The sequence below is a fragment of the Amblyomma mixtum genome, chromosome 2, assembly GCF_055824585.1.
Source record: "Amblyomma mixtum isolate Tamu chromosome 2, ASM5582458v1, whole genome shotgun sequence".
Taxonomy (NCBI): Eukaryota; Metazoa; Arthropoda; class Arachnida; order Ixodida; family Ixodidae; genus Amblyomma; species Amblyomma mixtum.
This window is the reverse complement of record NC_143013.1, coordinates 283,180,426-283,200,918: the sequence shown is the minus strand read 5'-3', so window position 1 is coordinate 283,200,918 and position 20,493 is coordinate 283,180,426. Positions and strand designations below refer to the sequence as shown.

The window sequence follows — 20,493 nt, the reverse complement described above, 5'->3', positions numbered from 1 at the left end:
AACATCAGCATTTTTGTTGCTTGAGTTTTCCCAAAAGCAATGAGAAGGTTTCAGCACTCACAGGTAATGAGAAACAGCAAAGAGGTCATATAAAAGGCTCACAAGGTAAGGAAGAGCACTTTACAATGCTTGGAGCATTATGACACCGTTGCTGTAGCAGCACCTAAAAGAGGTAATGTAACGGGGCTAAACTTTCTTTTTAGTTGAGTCTGCTTTATAGACTGCATTTCTTTTTCGATTTTGGCCTGGTATATTAATGAAGCTGTATCAGGCCTAACGCAAGTCGAGCATTTATCAGACTGCAGGTATTTTCAGCCTCCCAAGGCCCGGATAGATGAAGTATAAAACTAACGATATAAGTTTAGATACTCTCGCTGCCATCACGACGACCAATTGTCTCTTGAAGTATGTCATAACTAGAAAAAGTTTTTATTTTTCTTGTTTCTGTCACCTAGAAGTTCGGGATAACAGATCACTAGCTGCTAAGAAATATTGTTCTTGTAATTTAATATTTTCTGGTAACAGTAATCCAACAAAGTTTTTCAATGTTTCTACACGCCTTCCTGGTCCCCCTCTTCCAGCAAAAAACTCTGCAGCTGCGTACAAAAGGCTAGCCTGCATTGCAAGCGTGTGCTGCTACCAATCTGCATGACACGGCCTACTGCGAAGGTCACTAGAATAGAGTATTAACAAACGAGTACTTATATGGCCTCCATATATGCAACTGAAACTCTGTGTTAGTGATTACTTCAAATATTTGTGCCATTAAGCAACACGTCGCGTTTCTCGATAGTCATTAAAGAGTTCCCGTTTTTACTCGCTACCTGCGGATCGTTGAAAATCGTCACTGTATCCAAGATTTAATTCAAAGGTACGGACAAGACTACCTTTTGTTATCTTTTTATCCTCACGTTTAGTGCAATATGCTCTTCCTGAAAATCGCTTGGTAGTAATTCGCTGTTTTGATTTTGTTTTCGCGCAATGAAAGTGGCGGTACGCGTACGATAACCGCCAAGGTGCGAGCAGGCTATGGTGCAACGGCTACTCTGTTCTTTTCCAGGGTCAGCAAGACCAAGCTTTGCGAACATTACGAAGAATTCTGCGACACTAACACTACCAACGTACGTTCTCTGTTTGTTTCTGGGTTTGAGAAAGCTATAGTCTCAACGGTGTGCACTGTTTGCGAAATTCTTTTCAGACAGTCTTTTCCACTAGAGTGCATGTCTTAAAAGAAAAAGAAAATCTAGTGTGTCTGAGAAGAAATGAGAGGTTCAGTTAGCAATAAGTCGATAAATCAGTTACGTTTCGAAATGCTTCTGAGCCGATGCTAACATCATACACACGTAAAGCATGACCAGTTCCTGGATCAACAATGCATTGATTTTGAATCACCTGCTAAAATTAGCCTGTGGTTTCTCGCCTTCTAATCCTGTAGGACTAGTGCTATGGAGAAGTCTCCTAGTATGTGTTTCCCATGTGTGATCCTGGATCATTATGTTGGGTAGTTCCTAAAGTTTTCTTTAGATTTATATTTCCATTTATACAGCTGGACGAGCTGAGAAATCTGCTGTTGACGGGCGGAAACCTTGGCGACATTGCCCACAGCTCGGAAGATGTTCTCCAAATAGGTTTCGTGAACCCAACGCAGTACTTCTTTGAGTTCTACCTGAGTCCAAAGTAAGAACTGCACTGCCTCAGCTAGCTTGCTTAGAATGCAGCACGTAGGAGTTCTGTGCACCTCGTAGCATAGTATCAATGAAATTTCTACAAAGCCTAAAGGTTACAAATGAATTCGAAGTCACCAAAAGATAATCCTATAACCCTACTATGGAGAACCAAAACAGTCAAAACCTCCTGCAGGTATATAAATCTGCTCCCTCCTCTGCCTATAAAAAATGCATTTCGGATACATGTGTACGACTTTTTTTGCCTTCAGGTAGCGTTTACGAAATACAGATTAAGTTGGCCATGGTCATGCACTAAAGTGCGTGCTCTTTTGTAGTTCCCGTTCAACAGTGTGTGCTCTAACGAAATTACATCTTCGCGTTTTTTCTTTTTCTTTTTGTTTCTTTGCAGCGTCACTCAGCAGTCATACTCACGCCTGCCCCATCAGATGTGCTACACCATGAACTGGAGGCATGACTCGAAGATCGAGACTGTTCACCAGAACGTTTTGGCTTTCGGTTAGCTTTCTATGCATGTTTTTGTTGTGCCTATTTTCTCGAAAGATAAAATTGCTTTCAGGTAACCGAACAGGCGGCATTTTTGTTTCACTCTATACAGGGTGACTGCCGTCTAGGACAACCGGTTTAGGACAACATAGTACAATAAAAATATACTTCCGCACACGAGCATGCAAGCAAACTCACACACACATCATACGTATGTCTACGCGCACACAAAACCTCGTGTTTTGTGTGCGCGGACGACGGAAATTACTTTACAAGGATTTGCTACAGAACATCTACACACGTTCAGACCAGTAAAAATTTACGCCAGGCTGTTTTCTGTACATGAAACATGGTATTAAAACGCACTAAAAATCACGAGGTGCTACATTCGTCCCCTCGCTTCAAATACACATAAAAATAAATCGAGTAATGACGACGACCCGCGTTAAACACTCTGACAGCTCATTCGATTGTTTTCTTAGCTTTTTTAATAAATCGCCTACATGCACCTTTTTCGCGGAATGTTTACTGATTCAGAAGAAGAATTCAAAAAGCCAACACAGAGATTTTCTATTATCAGGACAAGTGATCTACGTTTTATGCGGCAGACCTGGCTGGCATTTATCGATTTCACAGAAATGAACGTACTCTTCGCGTGGCCGGAAGACGACCTAATAGAGCTGGATGAGTTCGAGATGAACCTCGGTTTCCATCACGTGGATACCAATACTGCCGGCCAGAAGCACGCCATGGCCTTCAAGCCCTCTGGGGACTTCGTGTTCGGTATTGTACAGGTAAGAAATGAGAAAGGAGGTGAGCGCGGTTGGCGGGGCAGTGGTGGTATTCCAACGCAGTGCTTTTGCGAATGTGTCAGTGATATGAAAAAAAAAAAAATCCGTGTAGTATTTACTGCACGCTAATTCGCGTACACGACTTCAGCAAACAGCAACCGCTACAGAACTTAACATTACCCAGAGAAAGCGTAGTTGAACCTCGTTATAACGAACTTGAAGGGATCGGTGATTACTTCGTTATAGCCCGGGTTGACTAAGCGTACAAGGGGAATCGTCATTTCTCAGTTATATCCATGAGTTTGTTATAAACCGTTTCATTATATCGAGGTTCGACTGATTTCGTTACGCTGAAACATACTTAAAACAACAGTAGTTCGAAGATGTTTTATGCCTTCATGAAGTCCGAAATCAGCTGTGCGCTGCTCAGCTCAATTTGATCGCCGCCACAGTTTTTAAGCGTGCAATGCTTTTAGCTCCCATTATCGCTGCTTCGCGGGGTGCCTGCGTTTGATCGAGACGAGAGCTTGGAAGAATACAGTACATCTTTATTTTCTAGAAAAAAAAAAAAAGACTGGACGATGTCTTGGGCTAAAAGGTAAAATAAAGCTTGACGGGCCCCAAGAGACCATTACATGGCAGCAGCATGGTGAAAGCAGTGGAAATTTCAAACTGAAATAGTGCCAGTTACATGACAAATCAAGTAGTAAGGTGGAAAGTTGGGCTAGTTGAATCTTATTCATGATGAAGTTAGCGCCAAAAACCAGGACCAAAGCAGGAGAGAAGACACAACAGGAGCGCTTGTGTTGCATACTGCTTGCATACTGTGTAGAAGAATGTTATGATCCAAGCATTTGAAAGCGTTACTAAAATTTATAAGAACAGCAAGCGAGGACAAGTTACTTTCGGTGTTCTGTAAAATATTTTATTTTAACGTTGGTAAAGCAGTTTTCGTCGACCTGTCCTTCCTGAAACCGTACAGTGCCATTAGTTATGTTTTTGTCAAAAATATTTTGTTTTACGGGAGAAATTAAGCTTTTTTATGCCTTAAAAAAACAAGGAGCACTGAAATCGGGCGGTAATTAGTAGCCAGGTTTGGGTCGCCGCCCATAAAACTTACGAAAATCCTAGCACATTTAATTTTGCTTCAAAATGCGCTGAAATCCTGTATTAGATTAAATTTGTAAGAAAATAGGGAAGTAAATAGAGACAATACATTCTTTATCGGCATTATTTTAATGTTAATATCTAGCATCTTACTGTTTCGAAGCGACATTGAAGTGTTGTAAATCTCGTGCTCATCAGTTGGCTGAAGGCATGTAGCTTTTATTGTGCTATTGGAGTGGCGAGTTGTGTCTGGCAGATAGTCATAAGGAACAGTGATATTTACGAAATGATTGTTAAGGTGATCAGTGAGCACTTTCCCGCTCAATTCACAGCCTCCGTACGTTATAGTACCGGGTCAAGAGCTTTTATTTTTACGAACGAAAATAGTGTTTATTACTTGCCATCTAACGTCCTGGCGCTGTCGAGCCCAATCTGCAACTAGCTGCTCATAGTATACACATTTTTCTTGTCGAAGCTCTGTGTTCAGTTCATTCTTTAATCAATTAAATTCTTTTAGTGTCTGTTGAGAACGTGTACGGAAGAAAGAATGAAAGTGGCGATTTTTATTTTTGATAACTTTCAAGTGCTTTCGATTCACCTATTTTTTTTCTTAGTCTTTTTTGTTGGCATAATAGCCTGAAACGGGAAATGTTTAGCATAGAAGCATTCAAAGTAGTTTGTGAATTCGTTATACGCGTCATGCGCATTAGCATTTTTAACACGGAATACCAGAACAACGAGGTTCAGTTTCGAAAATGTGCTACGCCCGTTCTGTAAAGCAATTCATGCTTGCTTCTAGATTCGACCATGAGATAGTTTCTTTTTATGTTTGAAAGTGTCATAAAAGTTTTATTTCTTATAGATGTTATTCGCTTTTTTTGTGTTAACAGCGCTATGACGTTTACTCCATGGCTTCCTTTCGCACACTGCGTGCTGAAAAGTTTCGAATTACACCTTTTTTTCGTCTCGTTATCCTAGGAAGGAGTCGTAACTCTCCCAGCTCCATACGAGACAAAATGCGACAACTACAGCCGCTATCTGCACATCTCCAACTACAGGGTCCGGTACTCAAAAGAGGTGAGCAGTGTACTTTAATGTCCCGCTTGTATTTTCATAAGACAAAGATGCAGGAAAATTACTGTTGTTGCTGGAACTTGCATTTGCTTCGTCAGCTTCCTGGCCATATATTGGCAACATTTTTGGCATTACTTTTGGCTGCGCGAACTTTTTAAAGACTTGATCCAAAGATTTTTGCGCTCTTATCTCTTAGGTTAGGTTGTACCGCCATTCGCTTCCTGACGGTGATCACAGAGTCCTTTTCGCTGTCGACGTCACAAGTTTGAATCAAGCTGCGGGAAAATTTTTAAATGCGATTTGCTTGGCAATAAATGCGTTTTGCCGCCGGTAACCATAAGTATAGCCAGGAAGATCTTGAAACTTGGGAAAAAAAAACCCACCTAGGCGCAAATAATTTCACAAGGACACAAAAAGAGGACACAAACTTTCTCAAGTTTCAAGATGCAATACCAACTAGCCCGTCAACATGCCTAATAGCCAGGAAGAGTCGTATAATCAATTTTTACTGAGCACAAGAGATGAATGGAGTTGTATTCTCTGTTCCTCGGGGGGCTTGTCCCCTCTGCTCATATTTAGAGCTTCAGGGATGCCACAAGTTCCCCAATACACGTTTACAGGCGAACGGTGGAGCCTGAAGATTTTTGTCAATCGCTGTACGCGATTTCTCAGGGCGTATAATGAGCAGTTTCGGGGTGCAAGAACGCTTCAATGCTAACGAATTTCAAGGATTGCCTTAAGTGAGGCAAAATAAGAAACTGGGTGTGTGTCGCGGCAGTTTTCGAGATTTATTTGCCGTTTGTTTTCTTTCTTCCAGATATGCTACGAAGAGTGTCGAAAGGAGATAACTCGTGAAGTGTGCGGATGCATACCTAATGACTACGCGTGGCGAAATCATATCAGAGACAAAGTCTGCGACTTGCACGAAACCAGTAAGTCGAATTTATACAGCATTGTAAAACAAGGTTCTATGGTTTCAAATATGCATATATGCCCATGATCATCCATAAAAGTACTGTCAAAACCAGATAACTAACGTTTACTACAAAACGACAAGTTATTCTATTTACCTACTTCATCAGAGACGAATATGAACAGAAATGAACAAAGTTGCTAAAACTTTACACTTCTAATTTTCTCTCAACTAAGATAACCCTGAAATAATGCTTCTCGCCTACACTGCATTTGTTCGCTCCTAAGTAGAATACGCACCCATCAGCATGACTCAGCATCCAGCATACTTGACAGGAGCCATTGAAGCAGTTCAGAACAAAGCACCCACATTTATTGCCCCTGATTGTTCCTGCGGGATTAGCGTAAAAAGTCTAAAATAACGGTTTAACTCATTGCCCGTTATAGCGAGAAGACTCCATACCCGCCTGTCTTTCATGCACAAATTGTTTCCTCGTGCTTTTGAGTAACATTTCTGCGGCCTGCTCACCACATGTCGCCACATTTAGACCACCCATCTAAAATTAATTTTATATTTGCATGCACAAATTAGTTTAAACGTTAAGTTCTGATGTTTGCCATCTCGGACTGGAGCAATTTGCGTGTGCAAGTGGCTTGGACAATTGATCACACGTCATTTGTGAATGCTTCAGGAGGAGGAGGAGGAGGATGTAGAAGAGGAAAGGCAGGGAGGTTAACCGAAAGAGTAATCGGTTTGCTACCCTACACGGGGGGGAAAGGAGTGAGGGGATAAAAAAAGAAAGAGAAAGGAGAGTAACAGAAAATTGAAGTCACTCTAAAACGTCACTGTTCGTTAAAGTCACAGCCTATCGTGCAGGCCAGAAGTTCTCAAGAAGCGGAGCAGTGCCTTGCAGGCCTTCTCCGCCGACGACCGCCGCGGCCAGTGGCCGAGAATCTTCATTTCCGTGAAAGGGCGTGGATCTATGCGCTCCAGCGCACGGCTGAGAGACTGCCTTTCGGTGTTGTAGGCAGGGCAGTCACAAAGAACATGGGTTCTGGTCTCGTCATGCCCGCAGATGGAACATGCAGGACTATCAGCAATACCGATTAAGAATGAGTAGTGGTTGGTGAAAGCTACACCAAGCCAGAGGCGACACAGCAAAGTTTCTTCTCGTCGTGGTAGGCCTGATGGTAGCCGGAGCTTCAGATCTGTGTCCAAGGATTGTAAACGGGAATTGCAAAATTCGCAGGAATTCCACGCGGCAAGCGTGATGTCCCGCGCAAGTGCGCGAAGCCTGCTCGCTGCGTCTGATCTCGAAATGGGGATCGACACAAAAGCGCTAAAAGCGTATAGTTCTCTCTTACTTGTTGTGTATGGTTGAATCCTCCTGTGTTATATGCATCCGCTGGTCAGCAAAGGGCGTACACTTTTATTTCTGAAATGCAAATTTTTAAGATTCCGTAATTTTTTTAAATATCTAGTAATAATGATTATCTATAATAAGTTAATGCACTGAAATCTTCGTTCTTTTAAATCTTCTTTCTTCTGCAAACTTGTGTACGCTTGTATTACATTTAATCCTTTTTGTCTAGTATGCAAATTTGTCTCCACGTACAAGTTTTTTCGAGCTTATATAATCATTCCCCTCCTCATGCAAGGCCCGATGGACCTCTTAGGGTATATCAATAAATTAATAAATAAAGAACCTGTAATGACGAAGAAGTGCACGCGCGGCAGCGGGACTGCTCTCGGCGAGCGCGTGCTTCCTGTTGGTGCTGTTGGAGCCGCTGACTGTCGGTGAATGCCGTTCCGCGCCTTGTGCTTTGTACCGTGCCGTGCTCTGTCCTTTGTGCCCGAAAAACCCATTACAAACCGAATAATTTTATCCCCGGATTCCATTGGGGCGCATGAGCAACGCCGAAAGGGAGACACAAGGCTTTTGTTTTAGTGCTTCGGTAGTAGGCTTTCTTAGCGTATGGCTCGAACTGGTGGTTTTTTTTATTGCAATGGGAAATTTCGTTCTGCAAACTTAAGTGAACCGCCTATTATCACACTATAACATTTGAATGTCGCCAATTGAAACCAAGCCAACCTGAACCATCTATACATATTTTTGGCGTGCATTTTTTTCTTATTGACAGGACAGCAAAGCCGAGGCACATTTTTCATTCTTGCGGTTCTTGCGGCTCAAAACCTCATAATGAATTGGCTTGGATTCTTTAAACTCTTCTGTCATGTGGGTAAAAAGTGAGAACGGTGAATTTACTGAATGTGCACTCTTGATGAAAAGTATTTTAGCCATACGGTCCGCACTTGTAGTTAAGGAGCTATCGCGAAGTTCCAAACCCCTGGACAGGGCGAAGGTCTTATCGTCTGCCCCCGACCTTTCGAGCTTCGAGTGTGCCCTAATTAACTGCTCGAATATACAGGGTGTTTCACCTAAGACTTTCTGCAATTTTTAAAAATAAGCTATTTGAATTAGATGCGCGCTTTTTCTGGCATAGCATTGTCAGTGGTGTAGCACATCATAATTCAGCTAAGACGTGCTAACTAGCAGGCTTGTTAACCAATATTTAATAGTTAACTTTTAAACTATTACCGTTGGGCTCCTTAATTATTGAGAGGCATGCAGCCCACCGTAAGTAATGTCCATATCCGTTTTTAGAATTTCGAGAACGCGATTATCCTCGGCGCTGTGGCCCAACAAATTTCGCCTACATCGCGCCAAAATACATGCGGTTTGAGAAGCTTGCAGGCAAAGCAACCTCTCCAGTGAACCTAACTCGTCAAAATAGCCAAAATTTGTTGTGCCACAGCGCCGAGGATAATCACGTTCTCGAAATTCTAAAAACGGATATGGACATTACTTAAGGTGGGCTACATGCCTCTCAATAATTAAGGAGCCCAACGGTAATAGTTTAAAAGTTAACTATTAAATATTGGTTAACAAGCCTGCTAGTTAGCACGTCTTAGTTGAATTATGATGTACTACACCACTGACAATGCTATGCCAGAAAAAGCGCGCATCTAATTCAAATAGCTTATTTTTAAAAATTGCAGAAAGTCTTAGGTGAAACACCCTGTATGCCTCAAATGTAAATTCAAGCATCTGAAGCTATCAGACCGTGGTTATGCGCCACGGGTTGACTTGAATATCGGCGACACAACTGTGCATACAACTGACATACTTACTTAGCGTCGTCCTGTTTGTTTTTTCTCCGTGTTCCTTTTGTTTGTTTCTTCGCAGCAAACTGTGTTCACACTGACGGAAGAGCTATGTACAGTGTAGTTTGCAATGACCGTTGTCATACGGCATGCAGGTAAGGATGTACGCGCAAAATCTTTCTCTTGCTTTGACTTTAATTTTTAAAGGCAATGCGGACAAAAGTAGAACACTGGACTTGCACAATTTATGTAAAATACAAACTCTAGGGCAGAGTGCTTAGTTATTTGGTACGTTTAGCGGCAAATGGCGTTTTAAAAACGTATTTAGAAGTTGCCTGGTGACTGATATCTTAGTTTATCCTAATTAAAATGGCTTAAGATTGCGCACTTATGTTTAAAGAAGGATGTGCAAAAATTGGCACCTGTAGTCATGAAAGGTATTTTAGTTCAATGTGGATGCTGTTGGTATAATTCCTGCGTGTATTCACGCACTGGAAAAGCGTAATGCTAAATAGACAGTGTTCAAAAGCAGACATTCAAAATTTGTGAAAAGCAAAATCGTATCTGGTGCATGAAAGACGATTTTGCACCTATGTTGTACGTCCGGGCGGACGCATAGCGGGGGGGTAATTATTCTTGTCAGTCTTGCTTTCACTGAAGATATTAATAAAATTTGTAGGTAATGCAGTTAGTGGGCGTGTGTTTAATAAAAACTAAGAGGTATTCCTATTCCTGGACTGTTTCATTTGGTAGAATTCTCCTGCTACGCCAGTGCTCCAAGATATTTCCTTGGAATTTCCGAATAGAATCCGTTTAATTCCGCATGCAAAGCGGTGACGATCGGCGAAAAAATCTCGAGGTGACGCACCTCTTGCGCATGGCGGCTCTTAGATTTCGGAAGCCAAAACTCAAGCGCAACAGTTATCAGCTTCTCCTGTTGCTTTGCGACCTCAGCAGATGAAACTGCATACGCAACTGCTTCGTCAAACCGAGAAGAATTTTCCACCGTCTACGGCTTGCATGCGTAAAAGAGATTTTCCATTCGGGGATTTTCTCTCTTTCAGAAAATTTTTTGAGAAAAATTTCATGAGAAATAAATCTGCGTGGGTTTTCAGGGAATTTCAGGAAGCGAAATTGTCTCGTGTTTTCCAAATACCTATATTTTTCAAGCTGCTGAGCAAAAGAGCCAAAAAAAGAGATTTTTGGGTGGGAATAAGGCAATTTTTGATTATGGCATGGGTCATGAAGGATGCGTAATTGCACGAACTTAACTGGAAATTTGAAGGCGGATATTTCCGAACACTGAGAACTTTACCTATGGGGATAACCTATAATTTGATCGTCTATCAATTTTCAGTACCACCCATGTGCTCTGTAAAGTGATCTTGCAACTTTCTTACCTCCAAGAAAGAGTAAACCTTTTCCAATTTCCTGAAATGTTCGTGATGTTAATTTGCAAATAATAGTGAATAAACGTCTGTGTTCTACTCCATGAAAGAGAGACCATCTACAAGGCAACTCAATCGGCATGGAAACAGGCCGCCAGCATGTCGATGGAAGGGTGAGTGCTGTTCTCAGGTGTAACGAAAACAAAATACATTTAATACATGCGTACTATCGCGGTCAAAGGTTTACGAGACACGGGTTCTGTAAAAAAAAAGGTTTATTGTGGCTCTGCCTGGGTATTGTTATCAGCGAGTCAAGCCAATCCACGCCAGCTGCACAGAAGCGCAGCCGGAGTTGGGCCACTTGTGTGTCGTAGCGCATGTGGAGAGAAATAAGTGATAAGTCTTGTCAAGTCTTGCTGGCGTTGGTAGAGCAGACAGGTTCCCTCATACTTGGACACATTTCAGGCGACCAGATTACGTGACAGAGCTGAAATACTTTTTTTTTTTTCAGTATCCGCGTCCCTAAACTTTTGATCGCGATAGTACATGTGCTGAATACATGACAAGTTACCCAAGCCACGGGCTCTGCTTCACCTCCGTGTAATACAGCATTTGCGACATCCCGGAACAACAATATTTCCTTAGGGGGTAGTAGAAGTATCATTACCACACTGATAACCTTAGTAGTTTCATAGGTGTTTTCAGCACCAAAATATACTTGTACTTAAAACAAGCACGTATTGCTGACAGGCAGACCCTGAGGCCTGTGAGGTTTGCGCGCCCTGTACCTGTAAAAACAATTTAATCCTAACCCCGCATTAATTTTTACCCTACAAAGTTAAGAGACAAATGAAGAGGGTAGGCGTGAGTGAGCAAAGTGTCGACAGTCATGTATACTTATTGACACGGGGCTACTTAGGTGTATACGCCTACTTCGCAGCATTGCTAGAGGACTGCATAATAACGCAAATCTCTAAGCCATTGCACATGGAAGCACGTAAAGATTGTAGCTAGACATTTACTGGACATTTTAAAAATGTACCCATAAAGGCCCCAACAGGACGGTATTACATAGGGAGGGGGGACTTTCTGGTCAACAACACCATCACACCGAACACATTAAGCAGACCATATGTAGAACCTTAACCAATGCATGGAAGGCAAGAAAAGAAGAAGCATTTTTAGACGGACAAAAGGAGTAAGACTGCGCACAGGATTTGAAAAACAACGCTAACCCAATCCATTACACTTGGTGTTGAAATTTTTCGATATTCATTTCTGTGGTGTCGTCTGCCCGCAGTCTGTCCCATTGAATTGTAGGGGGGGGGGGATGAATTATTCGCCATGCAGAGATGACTGGCGGGTTACGCATTTAGCTATCAAACTATGATGACGGCGTGGTAGGATGATATGGCGGGACCTAATGATGGATGGAGGTAAGACTTATGAAAACAATTAGATGACCACGCTTGCGACGATAATATAAGTTTTCTCATTGAGCCCGTTCTTTTCGAGCTGCACGGCTCTGCAAGGATTCGATGTTAGCGGTGATACAGGCTTAGAAAGGGCCCCAAACGGTGCAGCGTGTTCGACTGCAGGCATGATTAGAGTGGTGTAGTGAGTTTTTTAGCGTGCATGAGCGGGTGCTTAAGGCCGAGTTTCAGAAGACCGAGCGCGCGGTTGGCAGACTCCTGGATGGCATTGAAAGCCACGCGGTGAAATACGTAAATCCCTTATGACTTCAGTTGCCCTCGAGAAGCAGGGACAGGAGGCGAAGTTTAAGTAAAACAATGGACGCCTTTATCACAATATTTTGGCGCCTCATCCGAACAGCTACGAATACCGGGCTAAGTGACCCTGTGCCGTGTAGGTTAAACACCCACCAACGTTGCACACAATAAGAACATATTAATACTACGTGTATTAGACTATTGCACGCTCCAAATTCGATTTGATTAGCACCACTCTACATTCTACTCTCCCTTTCAGGTTGACCTACGTCAAAATACGAGCACTTATGACGTCACGGAGCGTGGATGCACTGCACTTCATTCCACTGCTTACGGTTAGTTTGACGACCTTTGCGTCTGACACTTCCCATTTCAGATCTGGATCATGGTACGAAGAATATAAAATTCATAACTGTACAAGACGATCGCGGGATCTGAAATTGATGAAAATGGAGAGATGAAAATCGGCCAGACATTAGATGAATAAATCATTGTGCGATTATTAAAAATAAAAACAATCTGAGTGATGTGCCTCTTTTCTACTTGCGCTGAGGTCTTGCTTATGGACAATCCTAGCCGCAGCCATCGATTAGGTGGCTGCATGGGCCAGTTGGGATGGCACACTACAGCTATGATACTCGCCGGCTTTAACTATGGTGTAACGTTAAGAGATCGGAAGCGGGCGGGGTGGGTGAGGGGACAAACGTGGGTTAACGACATGCTAGTCGATATCAAGAGGAAGAAATGGGCTTGGGCATGGCATGTAATGCGAAGGGAAGATAAGCGCTGGTCCTTAAGAGTAACGGAGTGGATTGCAAGAGAAGGCAAGAGTAGCAGGGGAGGGCAGAAAGTTAGGTGGGCGGATGAGATTAAGAAGTTTGCGGGGATAGGGTGGCCGCAAATGGCAAAGGACAGGGTGCTGGAGAGACATGGGAGAGGCCTTTGCCCTGCAGTGGCTGTAGTCAGGCTGATGATGATGATGACTGTCTCTTTCACTGCACCGAATGGCAGCCGCACCGACATGGCCCAGTCATGTGCACTGATAGCTTAGTTGTAGGAATGTGGCATCAGCTTTATGAAAAGCAGGCTGAGCTTTGAAGAATTCGTTTCCTTAAATTGCGCGGCGTATTCGGATCAGCTATCTCGCTAATCATTATGTGCATCCAGCAGCTCTTTCTTAATTTCTGGGTTCTTCTACGTGAGGCTGGACTTCCTAGACTGCGCAGCGCTAGGAGTGTCACCCCTCCCCTCGCAAAATAAAGAACGAAGTCAACGGAAACATATAGCATTCTTCTTATACTTACTGGCGTTGTTGATGTGATTGCACTACACGTTTGTCCCGCTATTTCGCCCCAGATATGCAATCTGTGCTTCGTACTTTGCAGGGAACGCAAGTACTCGGCATAGTTGGAGGCTACGCTGGGTTCTGGGTGGGAGTGGCCATATCGGTGAGCTCTGCCGAGCTCGTTCGGATTGTGCTCGACTTCTGGCGCCGCCGTGTACGCTCTCGGCTGCACAAGGCAGAGTGAGTATACATTCTTGGCGCCAAGCGCAAGTGGATGGGTTTTTGTGCATGCAATAACTCGAGTGAATAAAACTGATATTGGCGCGGAATGGGCAATATCCCGATTAGACACCAACGCTTCCGCTGGCAGATCTTGTGTTCTCAGTTGTTTCAGCTTTGACTAACGGAGACCAAGAGAGTCGAAATCTGGCCAAATTGCTGTATACTAAAGCGACCAGTCGTTGTTGTGCGCATTCCTTTCTTCTTGTCCTTCGTCGTTTTGGTTGGTTTCGCAAGTGTGGCCATTTAGATATGATAAGTACGACAGCCGTTTATACGATGTAGCCTGAATGCACTAAAGGAATCTAATGATTCTTAAAGCATGAAGTTTATCAAACGCAGAATTTCTACAATGTGTAAAATATACAGGCGAGTCATAAATTAAATTAGGCATTCAAAATTCACATTTCAATTTCTGAGATGAACTATCTGTGATGCCGGTATCCGGTCGGGTTGGCAAGCGGCTATAGTACTGATGTTCCGAAGGAATCAGGGGTGTTTTAAATCTTCATTAACGTGGCGTTAAAGGTCAATGCATTTTATTGGGGGCATCCTAGGACTCGATGAGTAGCTGTTCATGAGTCAGCGAGTTCACTATACTCTTGCCATTGATTAACGATTCGCGACTTGCCAGAAAGAATAAACACGCCTGGAATGGCATCCGTCTATCATAAATGTTCCACCCTCCAATCGTGCACTGTTGCATCGAATGTCTCCGCATCATTTGGACACTGGCTACGCTCAACTGTTTTCAGTGTCTTGTGCTGGTAGCCAGCTATAATTTAAATACGACATTATGCGCTAGCGCAGTATCAGTACGCTGAAAATAATATGTTTATTAGGGCTTTTATAATGACCGTTAATCTGACACTGTGTGTGGGTAAAATGCCAGCCACAGGTTTTCTATTTAAAAACTGCAACGAGAATACACCGTCTTGCAATCGGGGTGTGCTTTCTTACTGAAACTTGAGGTGGCCGTAATGCAGGGCTCTTCAGTCGTTCAAGCTCGCATATATCCGTGTGCCGCTGGCAACTACCACGTCCGTCTGCCGAAATATAATGTAAAGTAGATTCCGCCGTCCACCTCTCTTCAGCTGCGTCGGGCAGAAACAACGGCGTTCAAATTTGGCGGGCCGCAAAATGAATCCTATAATATTCCTGTTCTCCGCTCGATGTCAGCAGCTGCTCGCATCTTTCTAAGAATGGCCAAGACCGATCACGCGCGTAGTCTTGTGCATAGATCTGGGCCTGGCTGAACGACTACTCTGGAAAAAAAAAAAATCCACAGGCCCACATACGATGTGATGCGACAGATATGCATATTGGTTGTACATTGCACTTTTACATTGATCGCCTTCCCATCCCATCTGTAAATTGGATGTAGGGTGGAGAGAGTCGATGGTAGATGCATCAGCTGGACGGTAGAGACCAAAAGCATTGACCCTAGTAAACAGCTTTGTTAAACTCAGATTGTTACTTACGTAAACGTTCTCTGCAGGCGAATACACGAAAACACCTGCATGAGCATCTTCCAATAATGAACTCACTCGAAGGGGCCTAGATTTGAGCGCATTCCCTGTACAACTGGCATCAAATAACGTACTTTCGCATTACCTCAGGAACGAAGCTATCGCCAATTCCAAGATACCACCCTCAAGGTCTCCTTGTTCACAGCACCAAGCTCTTTCGGGCGGGCAAAGTCTTCACTAGCCATCCTTGAGCTAATGATGCCTACAATTTATGATTTAAATTTACAGCTTAGGGTGTAGAGCTCCATCTTTAACAGAGAGACAGGAATAAACCGGCTATTAAACATGACACTCCCACCGACGCCCATGCCTTTCCTCGATAGCTTTCTGTTGGTCTCCACAATATTAAGGAGTTCCTTGCCGCCGAGGGTAGCCGAAATAGCCTTATGCGAGCAGTCTGAGGCGCAGCTTGTCACCCCCGCCATTGGGCTACTCCTATACCGTCTTTCAGATTTGATTCCCTAGGACATGGATCTGAACCATTACTTCTAACGGGCCCTCTTTATCCCTTTCCCCCAACCTTGGCCGCAAGCCATCTTCTGCCAACAAAATTGTTTTAATTCGTTCATCATTCCTTATTAGCCGGCTCTTGTGTGTCCACACTCCTCTTCCTTTTCCGCTCTGCACCGGAAATGCAGGATCCGTTTCCTGTACCGTGTGTGCAAGACGGTGCTGATGCAGGCCTGCTTCGTGGCGTGCGTGTTCTTCGTGTACTGGGACTACGACAACTACCGGCACTTCTACACGGCCGTCACCTACGAGCAGCAGAACATCCGCGGCGTCTTTTTCCCCGCCGTCACCATCTGCGCATACGAAGCGTGAGGGAGCCCACTTATACTTGCTCCTTATATTGCATTTAATAGCAGGTAGCGTGACAGAAGCAGTGACAGAAGATAGGAACATGCGAAAACGCTTGCTTTGCGTGCGTTTCATTTGTTTCCTCAGCTGTACTTCCGGTGCTGGGACTACGGTGAAAGGAAATTTTCCGCGGGCTATTATCAAGCCACTGAGACTTTGAGTTAATGGTCTGGGTATTCATCCTAATAGTGGTCTGTCAACTTCGACTCGAAGTTGAACCAAGTGCTTAGCCCTTTTAAAAGAAAGTTTATGCTATTCATGAAGTCGGTGAGCCCTTTGTAGCTTACATGAGCCTGAGCATTCCAAACAGGACAGAATGAGAAAAAATTAAAAAAGACCATCCTGAAGGTGCTGCTAACACATGATTGAAGGCCAAAACTCGGGGAATATTTTTTATGCCCAGGGTTTCATCCTTTCCCTTTTGGAAGACGTTTTCTCAAGAAAATGAAGGCATGGCATCATGGCAGTTCTTGGATAAGAAAAGGATAAGAACATCATGGAAACGTCAGTGTTTCGTTTAAGCTTGCGAGCAATTATGCGAAGCCTGGGGTGGTTCTGAAAAGTACCGCAGGGCTGCGCGAATGCGTAGCCGAATCTCATTACTTTGTTCGTGCTTGAAAAAAATTAATTTCCTCTCTTAAACAGCACAGGCACGTGATTCTAGTCATTTCCGATGTCCTCCTTATTTATCATGGAATCTTTTAATTCAGTCTTCTATTTCTCGAAATCTTACTGTCTTGTCATGACAGGCAGTGAAAGCACGTTTGAAAGGATCTTCGCATTTTTTTTTTTTTCATTAAGGTACCGAAGAAATCTTGAAAACTGTCTTTTTGCCGTTTTTTTTTTCAGTGTAAACTTCTCCAAGATGTGCGCAGAGTATGGAAGGTACAACCGATGCGGCGCCGCCACTTTTGTAAGCCCTTACTAATATTTTCATGCTCATCTTAATTTTTTGAGACGCTCTTCAGAGATGTGCCAAATGACCTGAAAGGTTGTAATAAAATATACTAGCATCCGCAGCATATCCTTTCAACTTCTTTTATTTTTTGCTAATTAAGAATAAGGAACGGCGCATAAACAGCATATGCTCTCGAGAACAAGTGAATAAATGATAGGCACGTATTAATAGGCCGATCCCAAAGTGTGATTACTAGACGCCTCGTAAGAGAAAGTGAAAGTGAGGGCAACAAAAGGCAACAAAAGGTAATCCATTAGCTTGGCACCAATTTACCTTCTGTGGGCTCTCCTCACTGAACCCTGGCCAATCCCCCGTCGTGGGTATGTGCCATGCCACCAAGGCAACAACAACAACAACAACAACAACAACAACAACAACAACAACAACAACAACAACAACAACAACAACAACAACAACAACAACAACAACAACAACAACAACAACAACAACATTGCTATTTTCTGGCTTTGTCCTTCCTTCGTGGTTGTAAAAGCGTATACATGCTCCATTTACCGCTATATTGGGCTGCAGCACTGTTTCGAAGCCATATTATAAACACTCATTAAATGCACTATCGTTTTCCACGTTTTACTAACGATTTCTGCAGGTGTTTACAATAACTACACAAGGGCTGAGTTAAGCAGTGGACGGTGTTATTCCATAGGTCGGTCCTCGGTGGAGGTATGGTTTCGTCTTCTTGGACGCGCATGTTGCAGAAGGAAGCAGACGCATTCACGCAGCGCTTACGCACTTTATTCACAAAAATGTGCCCCGATAGACCAGGGGGGTCACTACGAACTCGGAGGAATTAAGAATTCTAGGCTTCATCTGTCGGACTACGAACCTTTGCCAGCATAAACTATATAGCTGTCGCTAAGTTAGCTACTTCATCTTTCGATCAAGTCAAACGCATGGCTTCACTCTGCCCGCTTGTACGTATATCTCTCCACCAAGAGCCTGCGAACCTCTCTTTCGTCTTCGTTAGTAAACTCTGTCATTTCCCTGTTGGGGCGGCATCCAGTGAACTGGCTTCCTGAGCGAAGTTTGGTGACTGGCGCGCATAGCTACCTTCGGGTCGCTGACCCGAGCTGGTCCCTGTCTGCGGGAACTGGGGAAAGAAGATATAGGGAGATATGCTAGCGTACGTCAGTGGCTGGCTAGGCGGTGACTGGCACGTGAGATGCCGTCGTGGATAGCGGTCTACAACAGATCGCCGCGGAGGCGGGTCCCTTCAGTGATCCTTTCACAAAGACGCAAGATTCCCTGGCTACGTGGTTCAGAGTTCTTTCTCGTTTCCTGAGTCGCTCACAATCGCCCACAAGGACGCGTACGGCAAAATAGCTTCGCCTGGCTCTTTCACAAAAGTGGAACCGTAGTAATCCCGCTTTTCTTTACGGGCCTTATGAACGCGACAAGCATGGAATTGTGAACGTGGCTTCGGTGGGTTCACTTTGTATTTTTTTTCTTGCGATAGGAGCGATGCAGCGCGCGTGGCAGAGAGATTTGAATGGCTGTTTTCTATCACGTTTGTTTGCATGTTTTTGTCAGCATGAAGTGCTTCCTGGCGATGTTGTACGGACTCTTCTACAGAGGCGGACAAAACACTCTCTAATGAGGACTGGAGATGTTAGCCATGGTTGGATACTCCAGATGAGGATGACAGCAGTGAAGTGATAATGCACTAGCGCAAAAAGTCCCTCACCCACACCAACAGAACATAGGATTTTCTCCAGCGCTTATATAAGTTTTGTGTCCCTGCTCTGAAACTCTAAAAGAAACTTTTGTCCGGCATGGCGCTGAGGCAACGTTACCTAAGGGTTGAAGCATATTTCCGAGGATGAGGAGAATTTTTTGATGTAGTCTCAACTTAAGTTATCTACGCGACGAAGCGAAACGATTACAACTACAAATAAAAGGAAACCGGAACCGCTTTCATGTCGATCACGATTCCCAATGTTCTCAGTGTGCGCAGTTCCTGCTTTACAAAGGCTTTACATGACGTATGACACACCAAAATGCAACATAAAACCTGGTATTTTGTTGTCAGACGACAGTACTTCGATATTAAGATAAGGAACAGTCAAGATCTTCGCTCACTGACGAGTCGCAACCTGGTGGCGACGAGAGTTAACAGATGATAAGGCGCTAGGAAGATGATAGGAAGATTGGGCCATGGGGACGCATATAGGTGACACTCCGCGCATAAATCTCACCACCCACCATCCATCCCTAACCTCTCATGTTCTTGAACGTTGCCGCAAGGCATAGATAGGGTACAAAGTAAGTGCACTATTGCGAACGTATACAGCGCGAACGGCACAATTCAAACGCAAACAGCAGAATGAACATTCTTTAGCTTAGGGAGAATAAATATTTACGTGGTCAGTTGTCCTTTGTCGGGTGCCTGTCAGGATGGCCGAATGAGCATGACAGCGAATAAAGTTAATTAAATTGATGCTGTTGCCAATATAACAAAAAAAATTACCGACGATTACGTTACTTCCTAATGCGAAATTTGAGCGCAGCAAATAAGCTATTTCACCTTTTCGATAGTGAGTCAACCCCAGCTGCGGAGTTGGTTTCAGGGACAACGCCGCCGATGCCGACACAAACAATATGATACCCTCGCTTCCGCAGCGCTAAGAACCAGGTCTAGCCGTGGGAATGTGGTCACGTATTCGTCGACGTGCCGGGGCCTACGTGAAATAACCGGCGCGTCGGCAACTGAAGAGCACCCTATCCGCACACAAGAACAGGGGGGGGGGACCCTTTCCTCCTCTTTCTGCATGGCGGCGACGGTGTTCTATGCAGTCACGTTATCTTGACTCTCTAGCGGCGTCAGCAGCATCCAGCGGTATCAGTCGGTCGCTGCTAGTGCTGGGGGGATGAAAGGGGGGCGGAGCTGGTTACGAGGCCGACGACAACGCCGACGACGACGCGAAACCCAGGAACGGACGCCAAAGAGCTGCGCTCTAAAACACTACGAAGAGGTGATTCCTGATAAGGGAGTAATGGGGTTACCGAACTTCGCAATAACAAAAGCGAGAGTGATCACAGCAGTAATATCTCCGCAAGTAATGGACTGAAATTATGTCGTTCGGATCAATGAATAAGCACTTCATGCTCACATTTGATTTTGCAGACAGTATGCACGCTATCTACATCAGCGAGCGTTCGCCTTCTTCGCCTGCAGTAAGAGATGTGAACGTAGTTTTCGGATTGTCGGCACTAAGTGATATCTTTCT

General features: G+C 44.0%; 1 protein-coding gene across 1 annotated transcript in view; it reads left to right on the top strand.

Annotated features, from left to right (window-relative positions):
• The window catches only part of LOC149364249 (uncharacterized), a 37,852-nt gene that overhangs the window by 2,889 nt on the left and 14,470 nt on the right, over positions 1 to 20,493 (top strand). Inside the window, exons 3-14 of the mRNA XM_089568656.1 lie at positions 1,061 to 1,121; positions 1,547 to 1,677; positions 2,077 to 2,183; positions 2,808 to 2,965; positions 5,048 to 5,146; positions 5,961 to 6,075; positions 9,304 to 9,376; positions 10,720 to 10,782; positions 12,599 to 12,674; positions 13,725 to 13,864; positions 16,071 to 16,250; positions 17,140 to 17,203. Of these exons, the coding sequence (XP_089424782.1) occupies positions 1,061 to 1,121; positions 1,547 to 1,677; positions 2,077 to 2,183; positions 2,808 to 2,965; positions 5,048 to 5,146; positions 5,961 to 6,075; positions 9,304 to 9,376; positions 10,720 to 10,782; positions 12,599 to 12,674; positions 13,725 to 13,864; positions 16,071 to 16,250; positions 17,140 to 17,203 (1,267 nt within the window). The remainder of the gene's footprint in view (positions 1 to 1,060; positions 1,122 to 1,546; positions 1,678 to 2,076; positions 2,184 to 2,807; positions 2,966 to 5,047; positions 5,147 to 5,960; positions 6,076 to 9,303; positions 9,377 to 10,719; positions 10,783 to 12,598; positions 12,675 to 13,724; positions 13,865 to 16,070; positions 16,251 to 17,139; positions 17,204 to 20,493) is intronic.